Genomic DNA, 19,019 nt, shown 5'->3' with positions numbered 1-19,019 from the left:
TTATGGAGGGAAATGTGCACCTTGTCCAAAAACAAAATGTGTGTTGTTTTTTCCCCAGCTTGGAAACAGAGTATGGAGGGTCCGTATAATTGTGGAGGATGACGGCTTAGTGGAGAATAGTAGTTGAGATGAGAGAGGCAATAGGTGGATGCATGTGCGTGTATAGAAGAGGACACAATCACTCACTCCTTCAGACGTAAGTATGGCCTTTTCCTGCTCATCCTGCAGCTCAAATGGGGTGAATAAAACTCCACCTTCCTGCTGCAGCACACTTCAGTAGTCACTGAAGTCCTCCATCTACTGCAGTGGTCTGCTGCAGTCATGAGGAAACAGCCTCCAGCAGTTAGGAACCACACCTCGACCACACTTCGACCACACCTCGACCACACCTCGACCACACCTCGACCACACATCGACCACACATCGACCACACATCGACCACACCTCGACCACACATCGACCACACATCGACCACACCTCGACCACACATCGACCACACATCGACCACACATCGACCACACCTCGACCACACATCGACCACACCTCGACCACACCTCGACCACACATCGACCACACCTCGACCACACCTCGACCACACCTCGACCACACCTCGACCACACCTCGACCACACATCGACCACACATCGACCACACATCGACCACACATCGACCACACCTCGACCACACATCGACCACACATCAACCACACATCAACCACACCTCAACCACACATCAACCACACATCAACCACACATCAACCACACCTCGACCACACCTCAACCACACATCAACCACACCTCGACCACACATCAACCACACATCAACCACACCTCGACCACACATTAACCACATCTCGACCACACCTCGACCACACCTCAACCACACATCAACCACACATCAACCACACATCAACCACACCTCGACCACACATCAACCACACCTCGACCACACATCAACCACACATCAACCACACCTCGACCACACATCAACCACACATCGACCACACCTCGACCACACATCAACCACACCTCGACCACACCTCAACCACATCTCGACCACACCCCGACCACACCTCAACCACACATCGACCACACCTCGACCACACCTCGACCACACCTCGACCACATCTCGACCACACCTCAACCACACCTCGACCACACCTCGACCACTATGGAGATAACCTCTAGCCTCTCGTCTTCCCCAGTCACAGAAAAGTGGGACACGGTTCTTAGACCGTCGTCTCATGGTCTTCTCTCCACACAATGACAAGCCAGCTCGCTCAGTTATTCCCATGTGAACAGGTGTAACCATCTCTCTCTTCACACTGTCCGTCCCTTTGTCTGTTCGTCCGGCTGTCCGTCCTGTCCACGCTTAGCGTAGGTCGGCGTGTTAAATACCTGCCCGTTACCCCTCATCCTACCTCATCCCTGTACACCGCTGTTACACTGTTACAGCCTGTATGGTGTATGGCCTCCTCTACACGCACCAGGTTGTAAAGCCGCTCGGCGGCACTCGAGTACCCAAGCAATACACACACACACACACACACACACACACACACACACACACACACACACACACACACACACACACACACCACACACACACACACACACACACACACACACACACACACACACACACACACACACACACACACACACACACACAGACATACGGGAGAATATGCTTTTAGCATGTCCAGGTTGGAGACTGTAATCATGACAGCTGATGTTGTTAGCAGGTAGAATACACACAGCTATCACACAGCTGGAAAATAATCGACAGCTGTGTGTGAAGCTTAGGCCGGTGATGTGGAGAGAGGAGGGAGTCTGAGGGGGAAGACTGTGTGTGTTTATGCTTTCCCAGCACGGCTAGCCAGCTCTCAGAAGACGTGTTGTGTTGGTATTCAGTAGTAGTACTGTTGGTCCTCTGGAGGAGAAGGAGAGAGTAACCCTTTCATCTGTTTTCATGCTTGTTAACCATTCCTTTCTGCCTGCTTTTTCTTCTCTTTCTCATTCCCCCTGTTTCTACTGTTTGCTTTTTCTTCCAATGACTCCAGTTTTATCCTCAACCCTCCATGTTCCCTCCATCCTCCCATGTTATGCCCTGAGATGATTTTGGATCCATTTGAGAAAGAAACATCAGCATCAAAGGATAGGGTGAATTCCGATCTGAACTAATAAAACATTATTTTCCCTCTTTCTTCAGAACGGAGTCCGTTGCAGAGAAGATGCTCACCAACTGGTTCGCCTTCCTTCTTCACAGGTTCCTCAAGGTGAGTCTAATGCAACCTCCAGTTTAGCAGTTTTAGTAAACCAGGGCTGTAGCAGTGAGAATACATTTTATGTCGTTAATCTGTGTTTTCTCTCCCTATCTCTCCACCTCCCCTTCTCTCTCTCTCTCCCTCTCTACCTCCCCTTCTATCTCTCTCTATCTCTCTCCCTCCTCTTCTCTCCCTCTCAATCTCTCTCTCTCCTTCCCCTTCTCTCTCGCCCTCTCTCCTTCCCCTTCTCTCTCTCCCTCTCTCCCTCTCTCCCTCCCCTTCTCTCTCTCCCTCCACTTCTCTCCCTCTCCCTCTCTCTCCCTCCCCTTCTCTCCCTCTCCTTCTCTCCCTCTCTCCCTCCCCTTCTATCTCTCTCTCTCCCTCCCCTTCTCTCCCTCTCTCCCTCCCCTTCTCTCTATCTCTCCCTCCCCTTCTCTCCCTCCCTCTCTATCTCTCTCCCTCCTCTTCTATCTCTCTCTTCCTCCCCTTCTCTCTCGCCCTCTCTCTCTCTCCCTCCCCTTCTCTCCCTCGATCCCTCTCTCTCTCTCCCTCCCCTTCTCTCCCTCCCGCTCTCTCTCTCCCTCCCCTTCTCTCTCTCTCTCTCTAGGAGTGTGCTGGGGAGCCTCTGTTCATGCTGTACTGTGCCATCAAGCAGCAGATGGAGAAGGGGCCTATAGACTCCATCACAGGAGAGGCGCGCTACTCTCTCAGTGAGGACAAGCTGATCAGACAGCAGATTGACTACAAGACCCTGGTCAGTACCACTCAGGCAATCACACACACACACACACACACACACACACACACACACACACACACACACACACACACACACACACACACACACACACACACACACACACACTACTGACTACATATTTATCTTTCTCGCACACACGCACCATCATGTTTAGCTTCCCTCTGTGTCCTGGATAGCTAATGACCCTGTGGGTGCCAGTGCTGCACCAACAGGAGAGCAGTGTGGAGACAGAGACAAGAGCACTAAGACAGTCACAGTCAAGACATGACTCTAGCTCTGATTACTCTGACAGGGGACTGGGCTCATCACTCTAATACACTGCCGGAGCTGGAAATTGGCGTCCTGCCGAAGGTGTGAAATTAGATTTTAGGATGGTGGTGGGGGCGTGGGAATAGTATTTTAGTGGGGGGGGGGCATCCGGACCGTGACAGGACCCATCAACACACACACATAGTCACAGAAACGCACTCGCACACGAAGAGGCGTTGAAACACACACAGGCACTGACATAACAAACACTCACAGGAACACACACACTTACATACATACGCAAGCACGCACACCCACACACACGCACACACACACCGTAACCCCCTCTCCTCTCCCGTCCCCCCCTTCAGATTCTGAACTGTGTGAACCCAGACAATGAGAACAGTCCTGAGATCCCAGTGAAGGTGCTGAACTGTGACACCATCACCCAGGTCAAGGAGAAGATACTGGACGCCTGCTATAAGAACATGCCTTACTCACAGAGGCCCCGCGCTGTCGACATGGACCTGGGTAAGACAGAGACACACACACACACCCTCCCTAGTCTGTAGCCTGACTGACTGACCCAGGTAAGAGCTGACAGACGGGCACCACAGGTCCACCATGCCAGGCCCACCGCCTCCCACACAGTCTGCCGCCCCGGCCCTGGAGAGGCAACACCGCCGTTACCTCCACATCTCCTGCTCCTCCTGCCCGTCTTCTCATGGGCTCTCGCTTCACACCAGGGAGATGGAAACACCAGCCTCCCGTCAGGAGTGCTAGGCGCCCTTCAACCACACTGGCCCCAGCCACAGGAGGCCGTCTCTCCATATCACTATCGCCTAGGTAACGCTAGGGAGGGTGAGGGGGGTCGTGCCCGAAGCCTGGAGCAGCAGCGTCTGCTGGCAGTGGCACAAAGTAATAAAGTCCAGTCAACAGAGGAGAAAATCAATGATCACTACCCAGTGATGGCCGACGCTGCCCGTCCATTTCCCCATCAACACACTTATTATCTTTTCATTATCGGGTCAACGTTCCCCCTCCATCCCTCCTCTTCCCCTTTTCCCTCTCGCTTGACTCACTTTTCTGGGAAGGATTTTCTCTCTTAGTGCTTCTCCCGCCGCGTTCTTTTCCCACTCCACCATCACCGCGCCGACCGCGGAATGCGTATGGTTATGCAACGACATATCACTGACACAAGTGCCAATTAAACCGGCGGGGCTGACTGAGCGTACATCTTGAACTTGTTAGTGTGTAATGTTTCATTAAAATGCAAGTCAACCCGGGCGCGGTCTCTCGTCTCCTAACCTAGCAGAGTACACAGAGTGCTCTGTGTGTCTGTAGAACAGAATGGCTGTTGATATGGCTTCATCTGGATAATGTGTTTTCTCAAGAGTCCTTTGGAAGCTCCTGATGTGTGCCTCTTCGCAGCGACACAGAAACACCAATCAAATGAAGTTGCAGTCAGGGAATAACTTAAGAGTTTCACTCATCTTGCCAGAGGAAATAATGGCCATTATAAACTGGGTGGTTCCAGCCCCGAATGCTGATTGGCTGACAGCCATGGTATATCAGACCGTATACCACGGGTATGATAAAACATTTATTTTTACTGCTCTAATTACGTTGATGACCAGTTTATAATAGCAATAAGGCACCTCTGGGGTTTGTGATATATGGCCAATATACCGCGGCTAAGGGCTGTGTCCAGGCACTCCGCGTTGCATCGTGCGGAAGAACAGATCTTACCAATGGTGTATTGGCCATATACCACACCTCCTCTGGCTTAAAGACAGACAGACAGACAGACAGACAGACAGACAGACAGACAGACAGACAGACAGACAGACAGACAGACAGACAGACAGACAGACAGACAGACAGACAGACAGACAGGGTTGTGAAGCTCTTTATACTGTAGACCAGTGTTGTTGATTTGAATTGGTTGTAGGTGACTCAGCTCACACCTTATAAAAAGGGCGTTACCGTGAGATACAAAGGCTTCAACAGTAAATGGAAAACACAAACTAGAGGACACTGTATGTGTGTATGTTCATGTGCACGTTATCTGCGTGTGCGTGTTCGTGCATAGGTGCGTTGGTGTGTGTGTGTGTCTGCGTGTGATTGTGTTTCTGGCAGCGTGAGTGACGCAGCGTCTCTTCTCTCTGGCCCCGTCAGAGTGGCGTCAGGGGCGGATGGCCCGCGTGGTGCTGCAGGACGAGGACATCACCACCAAGATAGAGAACGACTGGAAGAGACTCAACACACTCATGCACTACCAGGTACGGTGAACGGATCTACGTTGCGTATATCTAGACTCGCCACACTCATGCACTACCAGGCAGTGTTATTCCATCTACATGACATATATACATGTTGATGACAGTATATTGCAGTTCGTTGTGTACGGTATCCATATAAGTCTCTGGAGTTACAACGTGGGATTCAGCCACGTTATGTATAGTTCTATATAGTAGTATAATGATAGTTTATGGAAATGAAATGACCCAGGCCCACTCAGATGTACTGTAGGTGAACTTTAGTGTTGAGCAGCTTCTGACTTTGAGACGTTGAATCCTCCTCCTCCAAACTCTCATTAGAATTCACTCGCCTGGTTTCATCTGATCTGCATGACTCACACAAAATAGAGGGCAATTATTCCTCAGGTGGCGGAAGAGAGAGAAAACCGACACCTCCTATAAAGTGTCTTCCCTGGAGAGATACAGTCTCTCTCTTTCTCTCTCTCTCTCTCTCTCTCTCTCTCTCTCTCTCTCTCTCTCTCTCTCTCTCTCTCTCTCTCTCTCTCTCTCTCTCTCTCTCTCTCTCTCTCTCTCTCTCTCTCTCTCTCTTTCTCTCTCTCTCTCTCTCTCTCTCTCTCTCTCTCTCTCTCTCTCTCTCTCTCTCTCTCTCTCTCTCTCTCTCTCTCTCTCTCTCTCGATCTATATTTAAATCTCCCTCCGCTCAGGGACTAGGTTGTCCTTTACCCGTTACCGTAGCAATTAGCCCTGCCTCGCTCCACGCTGAACTTCTCTCTACATCTCAGAGGCTCAGACTTGACCTGCAGTTCCTTGCCACCTTCATGGTCTGGGGGGGAGAGAGGGAGAAAGACAGAGAGGGAGAAGGGGAGATGTAAAGAGAGAAGGCAGCTAGTCTTCTCCAGAGCACATGAATCTTTCAGCAGTGCCGAGGGTCAGCAGGCTCCCATTACTCAGAGAAGGAGACCATCTGCCCAGAGCTCCAGACTGCAGCCTGTTGATCTGCAGCCGTGGTGTGTGTGTGTGTTACTGAGGACTAGGTTCAGTCTGTCATGGATGGGGGCTGGGGCTGCAGCCTTACCATGGGGCCTTTCTCTCTCAGACCTGCTTCCCCAGAGGAGGAGAAAAAAGAGGTAGAATAATTTACAAGGTGTCAGGGTTATTAGATGGGACATATCATAGTGTCCTTCGTAGAGGACTTGGTCCCATGCTGATTTACTGTATGTACCCCCCTCTGTGTCTCCTTCCTTTTTTCTTTCCTCTCTTTTTTCTCTCTCTCTTTTCCTTTTCCCTCCTTCACCCACAGATAGTAAGCAGCGGTCTCAACCTCTCTCTCTCCCCCCTAAGCACCTCAGAGCGCTCTCTTATGGTACCCATACTACTCTGAGTCTTTATAGTTACTACTCCGAGTCTCTATGGTACTACTCCGAGTCTCTATGGTACTACTCCGAGTCTCTATGGTACTACTCCGAGTCTCTATGGTACTACTCCGAGTCTCTATGGTACTACTCCGAGTCTCTATGGTACTACTCTGAGTCTTTATAGTTACTACTCTGAGTCTCTATGGTACTACTCTGAGTCTCTATGGTACTACTCCGAGTCTCTATGGTACTACTCCGAGTCTCTATAGTACTACTCCGAGTCTCTATGGTACTACTCCGAGTCTCTATAGTACTACTCCGAGTCTCTATGGTACTACTCCGAGTCTCTATAGTACTACTCTGAGTCTTTATAGTTACTACTCTGAGTCTCTATGGTACTACTCTGAGTCTCTATGGTACTACTCCGAGTCTCTATGGTACTACTCCGAGTCTCTATAGTACTACTCCGAGTCTCTATGGTACTACTCCGAGTCTCTATGGTACTACTCCGAGTCTCTATGGTACTACTCTGAGTCTTTATAGTTACTACTCTGAGTCTCTATGGTACTACTCTGAGTCTCTATGGTACTACTCCGAGTCTCTATGGTACTACTCCGAGTCTCTATAGTACTACTCCGAGTCTCTATGGTACTACTCCGAGTCTCTATAGTACTACTCCGAGTCTCTATGGTACTACTCCGAGTCTCTATAGTACTACTCCGAGTCTCTATGGTACTACTCCGAGTCTCTATAGTACTACTCCGAGTCTCTATGGTACTACTCTGAGTCTCTATAGTACTACTCTGAGTCTCTATGGTACTACTCTGAGTCTCTATGGTACTACTCGGAGTCTCTATGGTACTACTCTGAGTCTCTATGGTACTACTCCGAGTCTCTATGGTACTACTCCGAGTCTCTATAGTACTACTCCGAGTCTCTATGGTACTACTCCGAGTCTCTATAGTACTACTCCGAGTCTCTATGGTACTACACCGAGTCTCTATAGTACTACTCCGAGTCTCTATGGTACTACTCCGAGTCTCTATAGTACTACTCTGAGTCTCTATGGTACTACTCTGAGTCTATAGTACTACTCTGAGTCTCTATGGTACTACTCGGAGTCTCTATGGTACTACTCGGAGTCTCTATGGTACTACTCTGAGTCTTTATAGTTACTACTCCGAGTCTCTATGGTACTACTCTGAGTCTCTATGGTACTACTCTGAGTCTCTATGGTACTACTCCGAGTCTCTATGGTACTACTCTGAGTCTCTATGGTACTACTCTGAGTCTCTATAGTACTACTCCGAGTCTCTATGGTACTACTCCGAGTCTCTATAGTACTACTCTGAGTCTCTATGGTACTACTCTGAGTCTCTATGGTACTACTCTGAGTCTCTATGGTACTACTCCGAGTCTCTATGGTACTACTCTGAGTCTTTATAGTTACTACTCCGAGTCTCTATGGTACTACTCCGAGTCTCTATAGTACTACTCCGAGTCTCTATGGTACTACTCCGAGTCTCTATAGTACTACTCCGAGTCTCTATGGTACTACTCCGAGTCTCTATAGTACTACTCTGAGTCTCTATGGTACTACTCTGAGTCTCTATGGTACTACTCGGAGTCTCTATGGTACTACTCTGAGTCTTTATAGTTACTACTCCGAGTCTCTATGGTACTACTCTGAGTCTCTATGGTACTACTCTGAGTCTCTATGGTACTACTCCGAGTCTCTATGGTACTACTCTGAGTCTCTATGGTACTACTCTGAGTCTCTATAGTACTACTCCGAGTCTCTATGGTACTACTCCGAGTCTCTATAGTACTACTCTGAGTCTCTATGGTACTACTCTGAGTCTCTATGGTACTACTCGGAGTCTCTATGGTACTACTCTGAGTCTTTATAGTTACTACTCCGAGTCTCTATGGTACTACTCTGAGTCTCTATGGTACTACTCTGAGTCTCTATGGTACTACTCCGAGTCTCTATGGTACTACTCTGAGTCGCTGGTACTACTCTGAGTCTCTATGGTACTACTCTGAGTCTATATAGTACTACTCTGAGTCTCTATGGTACTACTCTGAGTCTCTATGGTACTACTCTGAGTCTCTATGGTACTACTCTGAGTCTCTGGTACTACTCTGAGTCTCTATGGTACTACTCTGAGTCTCTATGGTATCACTCGGAGTCTCTATGGTACCACTCGGAGTCTCTATAGTACTACTCTGAGTCTCTATGGTACCACTCGGAGTCTCTATGGTACCACTCGGAGTCTCTATGGTACCACTCGGAGTCTCTATGGTACTACTCTGAGTCTCTATGGTACCACTCGGAGTCTCTATGGTACCACTCGTAGTCTCTATGGTACCACTCGGAGTCTCTATGGTACTACTCTGAGTCTCTATGGTACCACTCGGAGTCTCTATGGTACTACTCTGAGTCTCTATAGTACTACTCTGAGTCTCTGGTACTACTCTGAGTCTCTATGGTACCACTCGGAGTCTCTATGGTACTACTCTGAGTCTCTATAGTACTACTCTGAGTCTCTATAGTACTATTGAGTCTCTATGGTATCTTCGGAGTCTCTATAGTACTACTCTGAGTCTCTGGTACTACTCTGAGTCTCTATGGTACCACTCGGAGTCTCTATGGTACTACTCTGAGTCTCTATAGTACTACTCTGAGTCTTTATTGTACTATTGAGTCTCTATGGTATCACTCGGAGTCTCTATAGTACTACTCTGAGTCTCTGGTACTACTCTGATACTCTATGGTACCACTCGGAGTCTCTATGGTACTACTCTGAGTCTCTATAGTACTACTCTGAGTGTTTATTGTACTATAGACTCTCTATGGTATCACTCGGAGTCTCTATAGTACTACTCTGAGTCTCTATGGTACTACTCTGTGACTTTATGGTTCTACTCTGACTTTATGGTGCTCTGTAGTGGTTGATGGAGGATGTGCAATATGTTAGCTTCCATCCTCCGACAGGTCTCTCTGTTGTTGTTATGTTGCTTTGTGTCACTCTGTCTCTTTCATTAGCCGTGGGAGACGCCACAGGGCACAACAACAACACACACACACACACACACACATTTGTTACAGCGATAGAGGAGCATCTCTCAGCGCTCAATAGCACATCTGAAGCCTGCCTATTGATCATGGATCTGACTCCCTAACACAACACCACTACAGAGGAGACGCACACGGGCTGGGCGCAGGGTGATTAGAGGGAGGGGGGATGAGTAGAGACAAGAAAGCAGGGGAAGAGAGTAAATGGGGAGAGAAGAAGGAAAAGAAGGGGAGCGATGGAGCCTCTTGTTTATCATTATAGCTGTGATGAGCCAGGTAGGGGTGTGTGTGTGTGTGTGTGTGTGTGTGTGTGTGTGTGTGTGTGTGTGTGTGTGTGTGTGTGTGTGTGTGTGTGTGTGTGTGTGTGTGTGTGTGTGTGTGTGTGTGTGTGTGTGTGTGTGTGTGTGTGTGTGTGTGTGCGCGCCTCCTGGCACGAAGACGTGAAATATTTGCGTGCGTGTGAAATATTTACATATGCAGAATTAGTGAACCTCACCCCTGTGACTCTGCTAATTCTCACACCAGACAGTGTGACCAGAGAGACACACATTCAAATTCATGAAATCCCTAACAACCTTGGATGCTCTGCTATTTATTTCCTTACCTCATGGGAAATGGACGTTTACATATCCCAGATATGGATATACACACCTTCTCCTCACCTGCCTCCTTCAACTGAAATTAAAACTTTAATGCATGCATTTAAAACGAGACAGACTGTACGGAAGCATCTTTATTCAGTAGTTACCTTTGCTACACTCTCAGACTAAACGGGTACGGTTAGCGTACGGGAATTGTTCCCAGGGGTACAAAAATATTAAAATACACATAATGTACCTGCATTTCAGAGGTACGCACATTATCATACACAAAAAAAATGGGTACAGAGAAGATTCATTTCTGTATCCCAGGGTGGAGGCGTGGATTAGTGGGGGCGTGGCTTTCAGTTAGTTATTTTTGGCCACCCATGAGTGGAAGTGTTTAAGTCGTCTATGGTTATGTTTGAGCATGTCCGCTGCAAGATCTGAGGTCTTTATAAAGGCTTACATAAGACCATTTGACCTTAACCCAACACTGCCAGGAGTTACGGCTCTCAAGGCGTAATGGTTAAGGTGTTGGCTGGACCAGGTTCGAGTCCCGTTTGGGGATGGCACTGGCCTCCCAAGTGGGGCAGCGGTCTAAGACACTGCATCGCCGGCCGTGCCCGGTTGTGACGCTGGGCGCACAACCGGCGTCGTCCGGGTTAGGGGAGGGTTTGGCGGAGGGGGGGGGCTTTACTTGGCTCATTGCGCTCTAGCGACTCCTTGCGGTGGGCCGGGCGCCTGCAGGCTGACTTGGACGTCAGTTGAACGGTGTTTCCTCCGATACATTGGTGCAGCTGGCTTCCGGGTTAAGTGTGCGGGTGTTAAGAAGCGCTGTTTGGCGGGTCATGTTTCGGAGGACGCATGACTCGACCTTAATAATAATAAAAAGAAGTGGGATGGCGGAGGGGTGTGTACACGTGAGGGACTTGATATAGAGAAGTACATTTTTGCCACTTAGAAGGAACAAATGGCTTTGTCAGTGTGGTGGTACCCTAAAAAGGCTAATTTGAACCTTTTCTAAAGGTTCGCTTTTGTCTCTGTGGACTATATGGTACACTTTTATGGTAGGAACTGCAAGGGTAAAACTATGTACCTAGAACTAATGGTACAATGACGTACCTTACAGAGTACCACTACAGTGACACGCGTTTGTACGTATTAAGTACAATTCGGCACCTTTTTTTCTGAGAGTATAGTTGGAGCTCAGGGGGACTGAATGAATCTCCACAGACACACCTTCTCTCTCTCTCTCTCACACACACACACACACACACACACACACACACACACACACACACACACACACACACACACACACACACACACACACACACACACACACACACACACACACACACACACACACACACACACACACACACACACACACCTGGACTGTTGGTCGGAGCAGGAGGAGAGCAGATAGGAGAGTGCCTGGCTGATTGCTGATGTTGATCTCTCTTTGTTGATTAGTCTTCCTCCTTGTCAAAGGGAGCTTTTCGTCAGCCAAGCCCTTACTTTCTCTTTGCACTCTCTCTATCTCCTACCCTTGCACCTCTTCCTCTCTCGCCTTCTCTCTTTTCATGATCCCAGCTCAACTCTTTGCACTCTCTGTCTCCCTCCATGTATCTCTCCTCCTTCTCGCTACCTCTCCCTCTATCTCTTTTACCCCCTCTCCCTCCCCCTCTCCCTCTCTCTTTGCCATCCTCCGACGTGAGATGTTTAACCTTCCGTCTGGTGAATAGCATTACCGGTCCAGTAGTTCCCAGGGGAGCAGGGCCTAGAACAGGCTAGACCAGAGGTGGCACACTCACATCCAATTACCATATAATGGGCTTGAGTGGCATGAGACATAGGGCAAGATTTACAATTCAAATAAAAAACTGTGTGGGAAGTCAGGTGTTTAGAGCTGTGAATGCTTGCCCGTGTGAGGTGTTGGTGAAATCTTAAACTGCAAATAGATCACTTAAAATGCATTGCAGTGAGGTGGTTGCAGTTAAATGGATTGCATATTTGGGAAAAGTGTAGTAATTTGAGTCCGATTTGCTTCACACGTACCTTGGCTTTTCCCGTCCTCTGCTGTGCATACGTGGACGGTAAGGATTTTTCCAGGGGCACAGCTGGAAATGTGACTGAGGAAAATGGCTGCAGGAAATGACTTGGTTCCCATCCTCCTGCAGTGTAGCGGGCTAAACTGTGCCAAGACATTAAAGCCCTGTCACTGTGCCTCCATGTTGTGTCCTGACCTTGTGTTGTCCTACTGCTGTTGTGTTGTGGAGGAACCGACATCACCAGGAGCTCCAGTTTCACACCACCCAGACTGAGAACCTGCACTGGGACGTTTTGGGTCTATTTTAGATCAACCCAGACAGACACTACGGATAGTTGGATTACAGCAGAAACGTATCTTTCCATCAATCTGATTCTCTGTGGCGGCTCGTCCCCTGTTGTCATCTGAGCAAACAACACCCCACAGACAGAGTTTGAGTTTTAAAATATGCTCAGACAGAGAAGGAAATCTAGATCAACATTGTGGCAGGCATAGTGAAGACAGTGTTCCTCTGCTCTCCACAGATTCCTTTATACGCCAAGACAGTTGGTATGGGGTCTGATGACAGCCAGTATTGCTGCAGATTGAGTCATCTTCTCTTAGGAAACACAGTGGGAACTCAACTCTCATTGCATCGTCCCAACCAGTATACGTTATTAGAACGCTCTTCGAAAGCTATTTAGTTTGATAAAAAACACAATTTAGTGTACAAATTACAAAATAACCCTTTCATCGTAATAACCTTAAGGTCTATATTAAAGACCTGTCAGTTAGGAAATTGTCTGTGGCTAAACCTCAGCCCAGCACAGTCCAGTCCAATCTGTGATAGATAGGCCTCCTAAGCTAGGCTTGGGCCACAGGATCAGGGGATGAGAGATAGGGGGCTGTTTGATGGAAGTCTTATCACAGTGTAGCGTTGGTCCCTTATCACACCTGCAGGCCACTGTCAGGCTCACCTCAGCTCCCTGCCTCACGCTGTGGATTAGCCCTGAAGGACGAAGCTGCACGCCTTCAATCATCTACACTATCACCACAACCCATCTCTATCTCTACGCTCACACAGCCCTTCTGTCAGACTCCATAACATAGAGGAGGAGAGGGAGAAGGATCGGTGCGAGGCAGAGAGAGAGAGCGAGAGAGAGAGAGCCTCCTGTCAGACTATTCCATAAAGGAGAGAGGAAGAGAGACAATGCTCGGTGTAGAAAGGAACAGGTGTCACTACTGTCAGAGCTGGAGGAACGAGGGTAAAGGCTTACGAAAATATGGAGAGGGAGAGGATAGGTTGGGCTCGGGAGGAAAGAAGAGAGGTCTTCACAATCCAGAGCCGACGGCTGGAAAGAGGTTCCAAAGAGCGGTTTGTCGTTTCCCACTAAGAGGGCAGGCGGAGTGGCATCATTTAATGAGATGACTCCTCCTCGAGCTTCTGTCCTTTCAAGTGCTCTGTCTGCTGGAGCTGGAGTTAGCTCTAGCCCTGACCCTGGCTGTGACCCCAGCTAATGGCCTGTTAGAAATTAGTGGAGGAGTGGGGTTTGAGGGTTGCTACTGTACAACATGGGGCCACGTCATTAGCCGTGGTGTGCTAAGAAGAGGAGGAGGAGAAGTGTAGAAAGGAGGCGACAGGAGAGAAGAGAGAGGTGACCCAGCTGAAGCATTAGAGAGGCTAACAGTGAGGAGAGGGGTCGGGGGACAGCTTATTTCTCTCAACCTTGTTTTCATGTCATATCGGAGGTTTTCGTTCAGCCTGTGGCTGCTTGGTGATTTCCCACTGTTGGATGTTTGTCCATCTTGTTCTCTCACTCCGAAAACTCAAATCCCTTCACTGGGCTGGCTGGAAATGCCACAGAGGGCTTTGGCATTTTGGTTCTCAAAAAGGAAACAGGGGTTTTGTATATTTGTGTGCAATATTTTGTCTATCCAGATTGAAAGAGTGCACGCAAACACACCCTCCCAGCTGTGATTAGCAATGAAATGTAGAGTAAATGACTGTAGAAAGTGTAATGGTTTAGAACACTGACTTTTATGGTTGTGGCTCGGAGAGACTGTGGACAGAGTCAGCAATGTGTCGTCCATAGACAAAGACAGAGAGGTAGTCAGAGTGGTCCTGGCATGTACAGTAGAGTAAAGGTGACCTATAAGGAGAACTCTTTCATGTGGAGAGAGCTCATCCTCCTTCCGTACCTCGTGTAGTTGAGATCAAAGGAAATCTTTGTAGGAATACTGTAGACAATAGAGCTGGATTGGAGGGCTGACTCTTCCACTGTGCCATTGTTGTCTGTCACTCTCAATATCTTTCTTATCATCAATTTCCCTTCCGTTTTTGGACAATCCCTCCACTTTCTGTCTTTCTCTCTTTTTCCATCACTGTTATGGCTTAATTTCTTTTCCTCTCTCTCTGCCCGTCCCCGTCCCCCCCCCTCTGAGATGCTGCGATGACAGTGAGGCGGGGGAGGTTGTTTTCTAGACATGCCAGTGGGAAGCTCTCACTCCGCATTGCTTTAGCTCCGGCTTTCTGCCCACTCCCGCCTCCCCTTCCCCATCCCTTCTCTCCTCTCCTTATTTCCCTAATGGCTGGGGAGTGATGGGAATGACGATGCGGATCATCTCATCACAGAGGCATTTGAGTCGTTTCTTACAGAGAGACGCTCTTCAGAGAGAGCCCACGAGGCTTTAGAGATGAGAGGAAGTTGAATGGAGAGAATGTGACAAGAGTACAGGGAGGGAGGGATTCAAGGAGAAGGAGAGGAAGGAGATGCTGTGTCATGGCATATGTGTGAGCACGTGTTCGTATCTCTTGGAAAGGGGCGGAGTGTGCTAAACCAGGGTTGCAGATCAATGTGTACTGCAAACGGACAACATGTCATCCGTGAGCAGTACGCCTGTCGGTGATTGAGGATGTTCTCTTATCAAAATGTTCTCTGTTGCGTTGTTGCAGGTGTCTGACCGCTGTGTGGTGGCTCTGGTGCCCAAACAGACCTCTTCCTACAACATCCCCCCGTCAGCCAGCATCTCCCGGACCTCTATCAGCAGATATGGTGAGCACATAGAACATAGAACGTTGTACATAGATCACCATGGTAAGTACTGTACTTAGCTCCTCAAGCCATGGGACTATTTCAAACAAACAACATCAACATAAATATTAACACAGGAAGAGGAAGGGAGGGTCGGAGGTCAAAGTGTTCCGTGTCTAAGCCTTTGGGTGTGAGCACACCTGATATACACATTCGCCTTTCAGATGAGTTTGTAGACATTTTGTCCAGAGCCACAATGTGAGCAAAAATAAAACCCTCCTAGCTAAAGACCAGCTCTGTTTGGAGCGTTTAATGCTTTGCTGCGGAGCCATTGCTTACCGTACTATCTCCTCCCGATGGTGTTTACTGCCGTTTACCTCACAGCCCAGAAACTGCAGGGGTGGTAGAGGGATGGAGAGGAAGAGAGGGGGATAGAGGGATGAAGGGAGAGAAAGAGAGGGGGAGAATAGAGAGGGCCCGATGGGAGACATGGAGAGAGGTGTTTGGTTTTACCATCAAGTATAATAATGAGGACGCCGGACTGAGCCTGGAGCCAGAGTGTAATGGTCCGTCACACACACACACACACACACACACACACACACACACACACACACACACACACACACACACACACACACACACACACACACACACACACTGGTGACAGTCACAGGGGTGAGCCACAGGGCCTCCCATCTGGTTCCATGCCCAACCCCAACGGCAGCATGTGATTGGCTAATTATTCACTGTGAATGATACTTCACACCAATAGAAAGTGAAAACGGAACACGGTTGGCCAATTATCAGGGCTGGGATTGGATGAGAACCCCCATAGGTTGTTTTCTGTCGCCTGGAGAGATGACCAATTGGGCCAGTAACACCATCATCCCTCTCCTTTCCTATTTACTAAGTCCCCATTTGCCAATCACAAAACCACCAGTATATTGGAAATTAGCCCTGGACAGTGTCAGACAAACAATGAGGATAGCTAATGTGCAATGTCCAATAAAGGTCCTATAGGACTATCTCTAATTCATAAAGATAGTGACGTTTACGATGTCAGAGAAAGCATTGCCAACTCCTCATTAACACATCCTCATTAAGAATGTACTGTAGAGAGACTGTGAGATACAGGAGTAATGACTACATCACCAACAAAGCAGTATTACGCTCTAATGTAGTAAAGAAGTATTACTCTGTAATGACTGAAACAGAGGATCTGGAGATGAATTGCCAACCTGAATGATCTAAAGGAAACTTAACACATTATGTTAGTCTCAGTTTGGTTCAGTGGCTGGTAATGCATACAATATTACACAGTATTCCATCCTGAACAACATACTGCTTAAATCTGAATATTTGACCAAAGTCATTAAATAGCAATGAGGGGGTGTGTGTGTGTGTGTGTGTGTGTGTGTGTGTGTGTGTGTGTGTGTGTGTGTGTGTGTGTGTGTGTGTTTTGTATGATGCTGCATCAAAAAACAACCTGTCCTCTGGCTCCAGCCCGGTCCCCAATCAATCAAAACCTGGCGCAGCGGGCACAGATGTGCCCCGACACCCAGCTGATTGATTCATATCAATTTAACGTTCAGCATTTAGCATCCCGCCTCAATTTACTGTTCCAGCGCCCTCCCGGCCCTGAGTAACCCACTACACACTCCCCCCTGATGCCTCACAACCTACCTCACACACACACACACACACACACACACACCCCTGCTGCCCTCACACCCACCCCCGGGAGCGTGAAGCCTGGTGCAGTGGTTACTGAGCTGAAGATAGGAGGGAGAGGTCTGCCCCCCTGGAGAGGAAGGAGTAGAGAGAGAGAGGGGCAAGGACCTGCCAGTGGCTTAAAATGGGATTTGAGACCTCAATCCACCCCACTCGCACACGCAGAGAGAGACACACACAGGGGCTGACAGACTCAAAGGTCCCCAGTGGCCACCCTAGAGACCCTTCTCGCTGCTGCTGCTCTTTAGAAAATACCACTTAGAGCTGTAGAGCGCTGTAGAGCGCTGAGGCTTAGTTGTCCCACACTGCCCTTTGAAGACAGGTGAGAGGGATCTGACAATGATAGAGAGCCCCTCCAGACCCCTCACACACACACACACACACACTCACCGCCACTGGGGAGGAAAGAGCTGCTAAGTAAGAACACTGGCGAAGAAGAGAGGAGGAGAAGAGCGCCATTCCTTAGTGTCAAAGGAAAGAGGGAAGAAGATGGCTGGAGTGCTTTACATATTAGAGATCTTTGATGCATTGATTCAACGTGGCGACAGCAGGAAAGAGACAATACTACTTCCTTTTAAGAGGAACCCAGGAGAGCCACGTCTCGTTCTCGCTCTCAATTAAATTCAATTCAAAAGGGCTTTATTGGCATGGGAAACATATGTTTATATTGCCAAAGCGAAATAGATAATAAACAAAGGTGAAATCAAAAATGAACAGTAAACATTACACTCAAAAAAGTTACAAAATAATAGAGACATTTCAAATGTCATATTATGTCTATATACAGTGTTGTAACGATGTGCAAATAGTTAAAGTACAAAAGGGAAAATAAATAAACATAAATATGGATTTCTCTCTCACACCTCTATTCAGAGAGAGGGATAATATGAAGGAAAGAGAGCGAGAGACAGAGAGAGATGATATGAGAGGGAGAGAGATAGATGTGGGGGGGAGATGATATGAAAGAGAGGGGGGGGGGGGGGCACTGGGCTGGCAGCTGCCCCTCCCCCACTCTCTGGACTTAATGAAATATTATTGGTGCATGGCTCCTTTCATCCGTTTAGTCGAGTGAGAGGGTGCTGCTCCTGCTATCCAGAGGGCCAACAGACATGTATTGAGCTGGACGGACGGACAGACAGACGGACAGACGGACGGACAGACAGACAGACAGACACCTATTTATTCCCCTTCCTTCATCATATTTCCGCCAAGCTAATATGAAATGATCCAACGCTGCAATTTACTTTACAGAAAGGTTAAAGAGGAACAAGGGACTAGGGGGTTTTAAGCTTTGAATGAGACTACAGAGGAGAAGGGCAAATTAGACAGGAGGAGGTTCAGTGTGTGTGTGTTGGGGGGGAAATAAAATCAAATCTCATTTTATTGGTCACATGCAGATGTTATTGTGGGTGTAGCGAAATGCTTGTGTTCCTAGCTCCAACAGTGCAGTAATATCTAACAATTCACAACAATACACACAAATCTAAAGTAAAAGAATGGAAATATATGAAATATATAAATATTAGGATGCGCAATGTCAGAGTGGCATAGACTAAAAGTAGAATAGAATACAGTATACAGTGGGGAGAACAAGTATTTGATACACTGCCGATTTTGCAGGTTTTCCTACTTACAAAGCATGTAGAGGTCTGTAATTTTTATCATAGGTAC

General features: G+C 48.1%; 1 protein-coding gene across 1 annotated transcript in view; it reads left to right on the top strand.

Annotated features, from left to right (window-relative positions):
- Positions 1–19,019, top strand: part of plxna2 (plexin A2) — a 321,281-nt gene that overhangs the window by 290,090 nt on the left and 12,172 nt on the right. The window contains exons 23-27 of the mRNA XM_071347743.1: positions 2,211–2,277; positions 2,873–3,019; positions 3,646–3,805; positions 5,453–5,556; positions 15,536–15,635. Of these exons, the coding sequence (XP_071203844.1) occupies positions 2,211–2,277; positions 2,873–3,019; positions 3,646–3,805; positions 5,453–5,556; positions 15,536–15,635 (578 nt within the window). The remainder of the gene's footprint in view (positions 1–2,210; positions 2,278–2,872; positions 3,020–3,645; positions 3,806–5,452; positions 5,557–15,535; positions 15,636–19,019) is intronic.

The sequence above is a fragment of the Salvelinus alpinus genome, chromosome 17 (assembly GCF_045679555.1).
Source record: "Salvelinus alpinus chromosome 17, SLU_Salpinus.1, whole genome shotgun sequence".
In the NCBI taxonomy this organism is placed as follows: domain Eukaryota; kingdom Metazoa; phylum Chordata; class Actinopteri; order Salmoniformes; family Salmonidae; genus Salvelinus; species Salvelinus alpinus.
The sequence above is the reverse complement of the archived record's forward strand: the minus strand, read 5'-3'. Positions and strand labels throughout refer to the sequence as shown.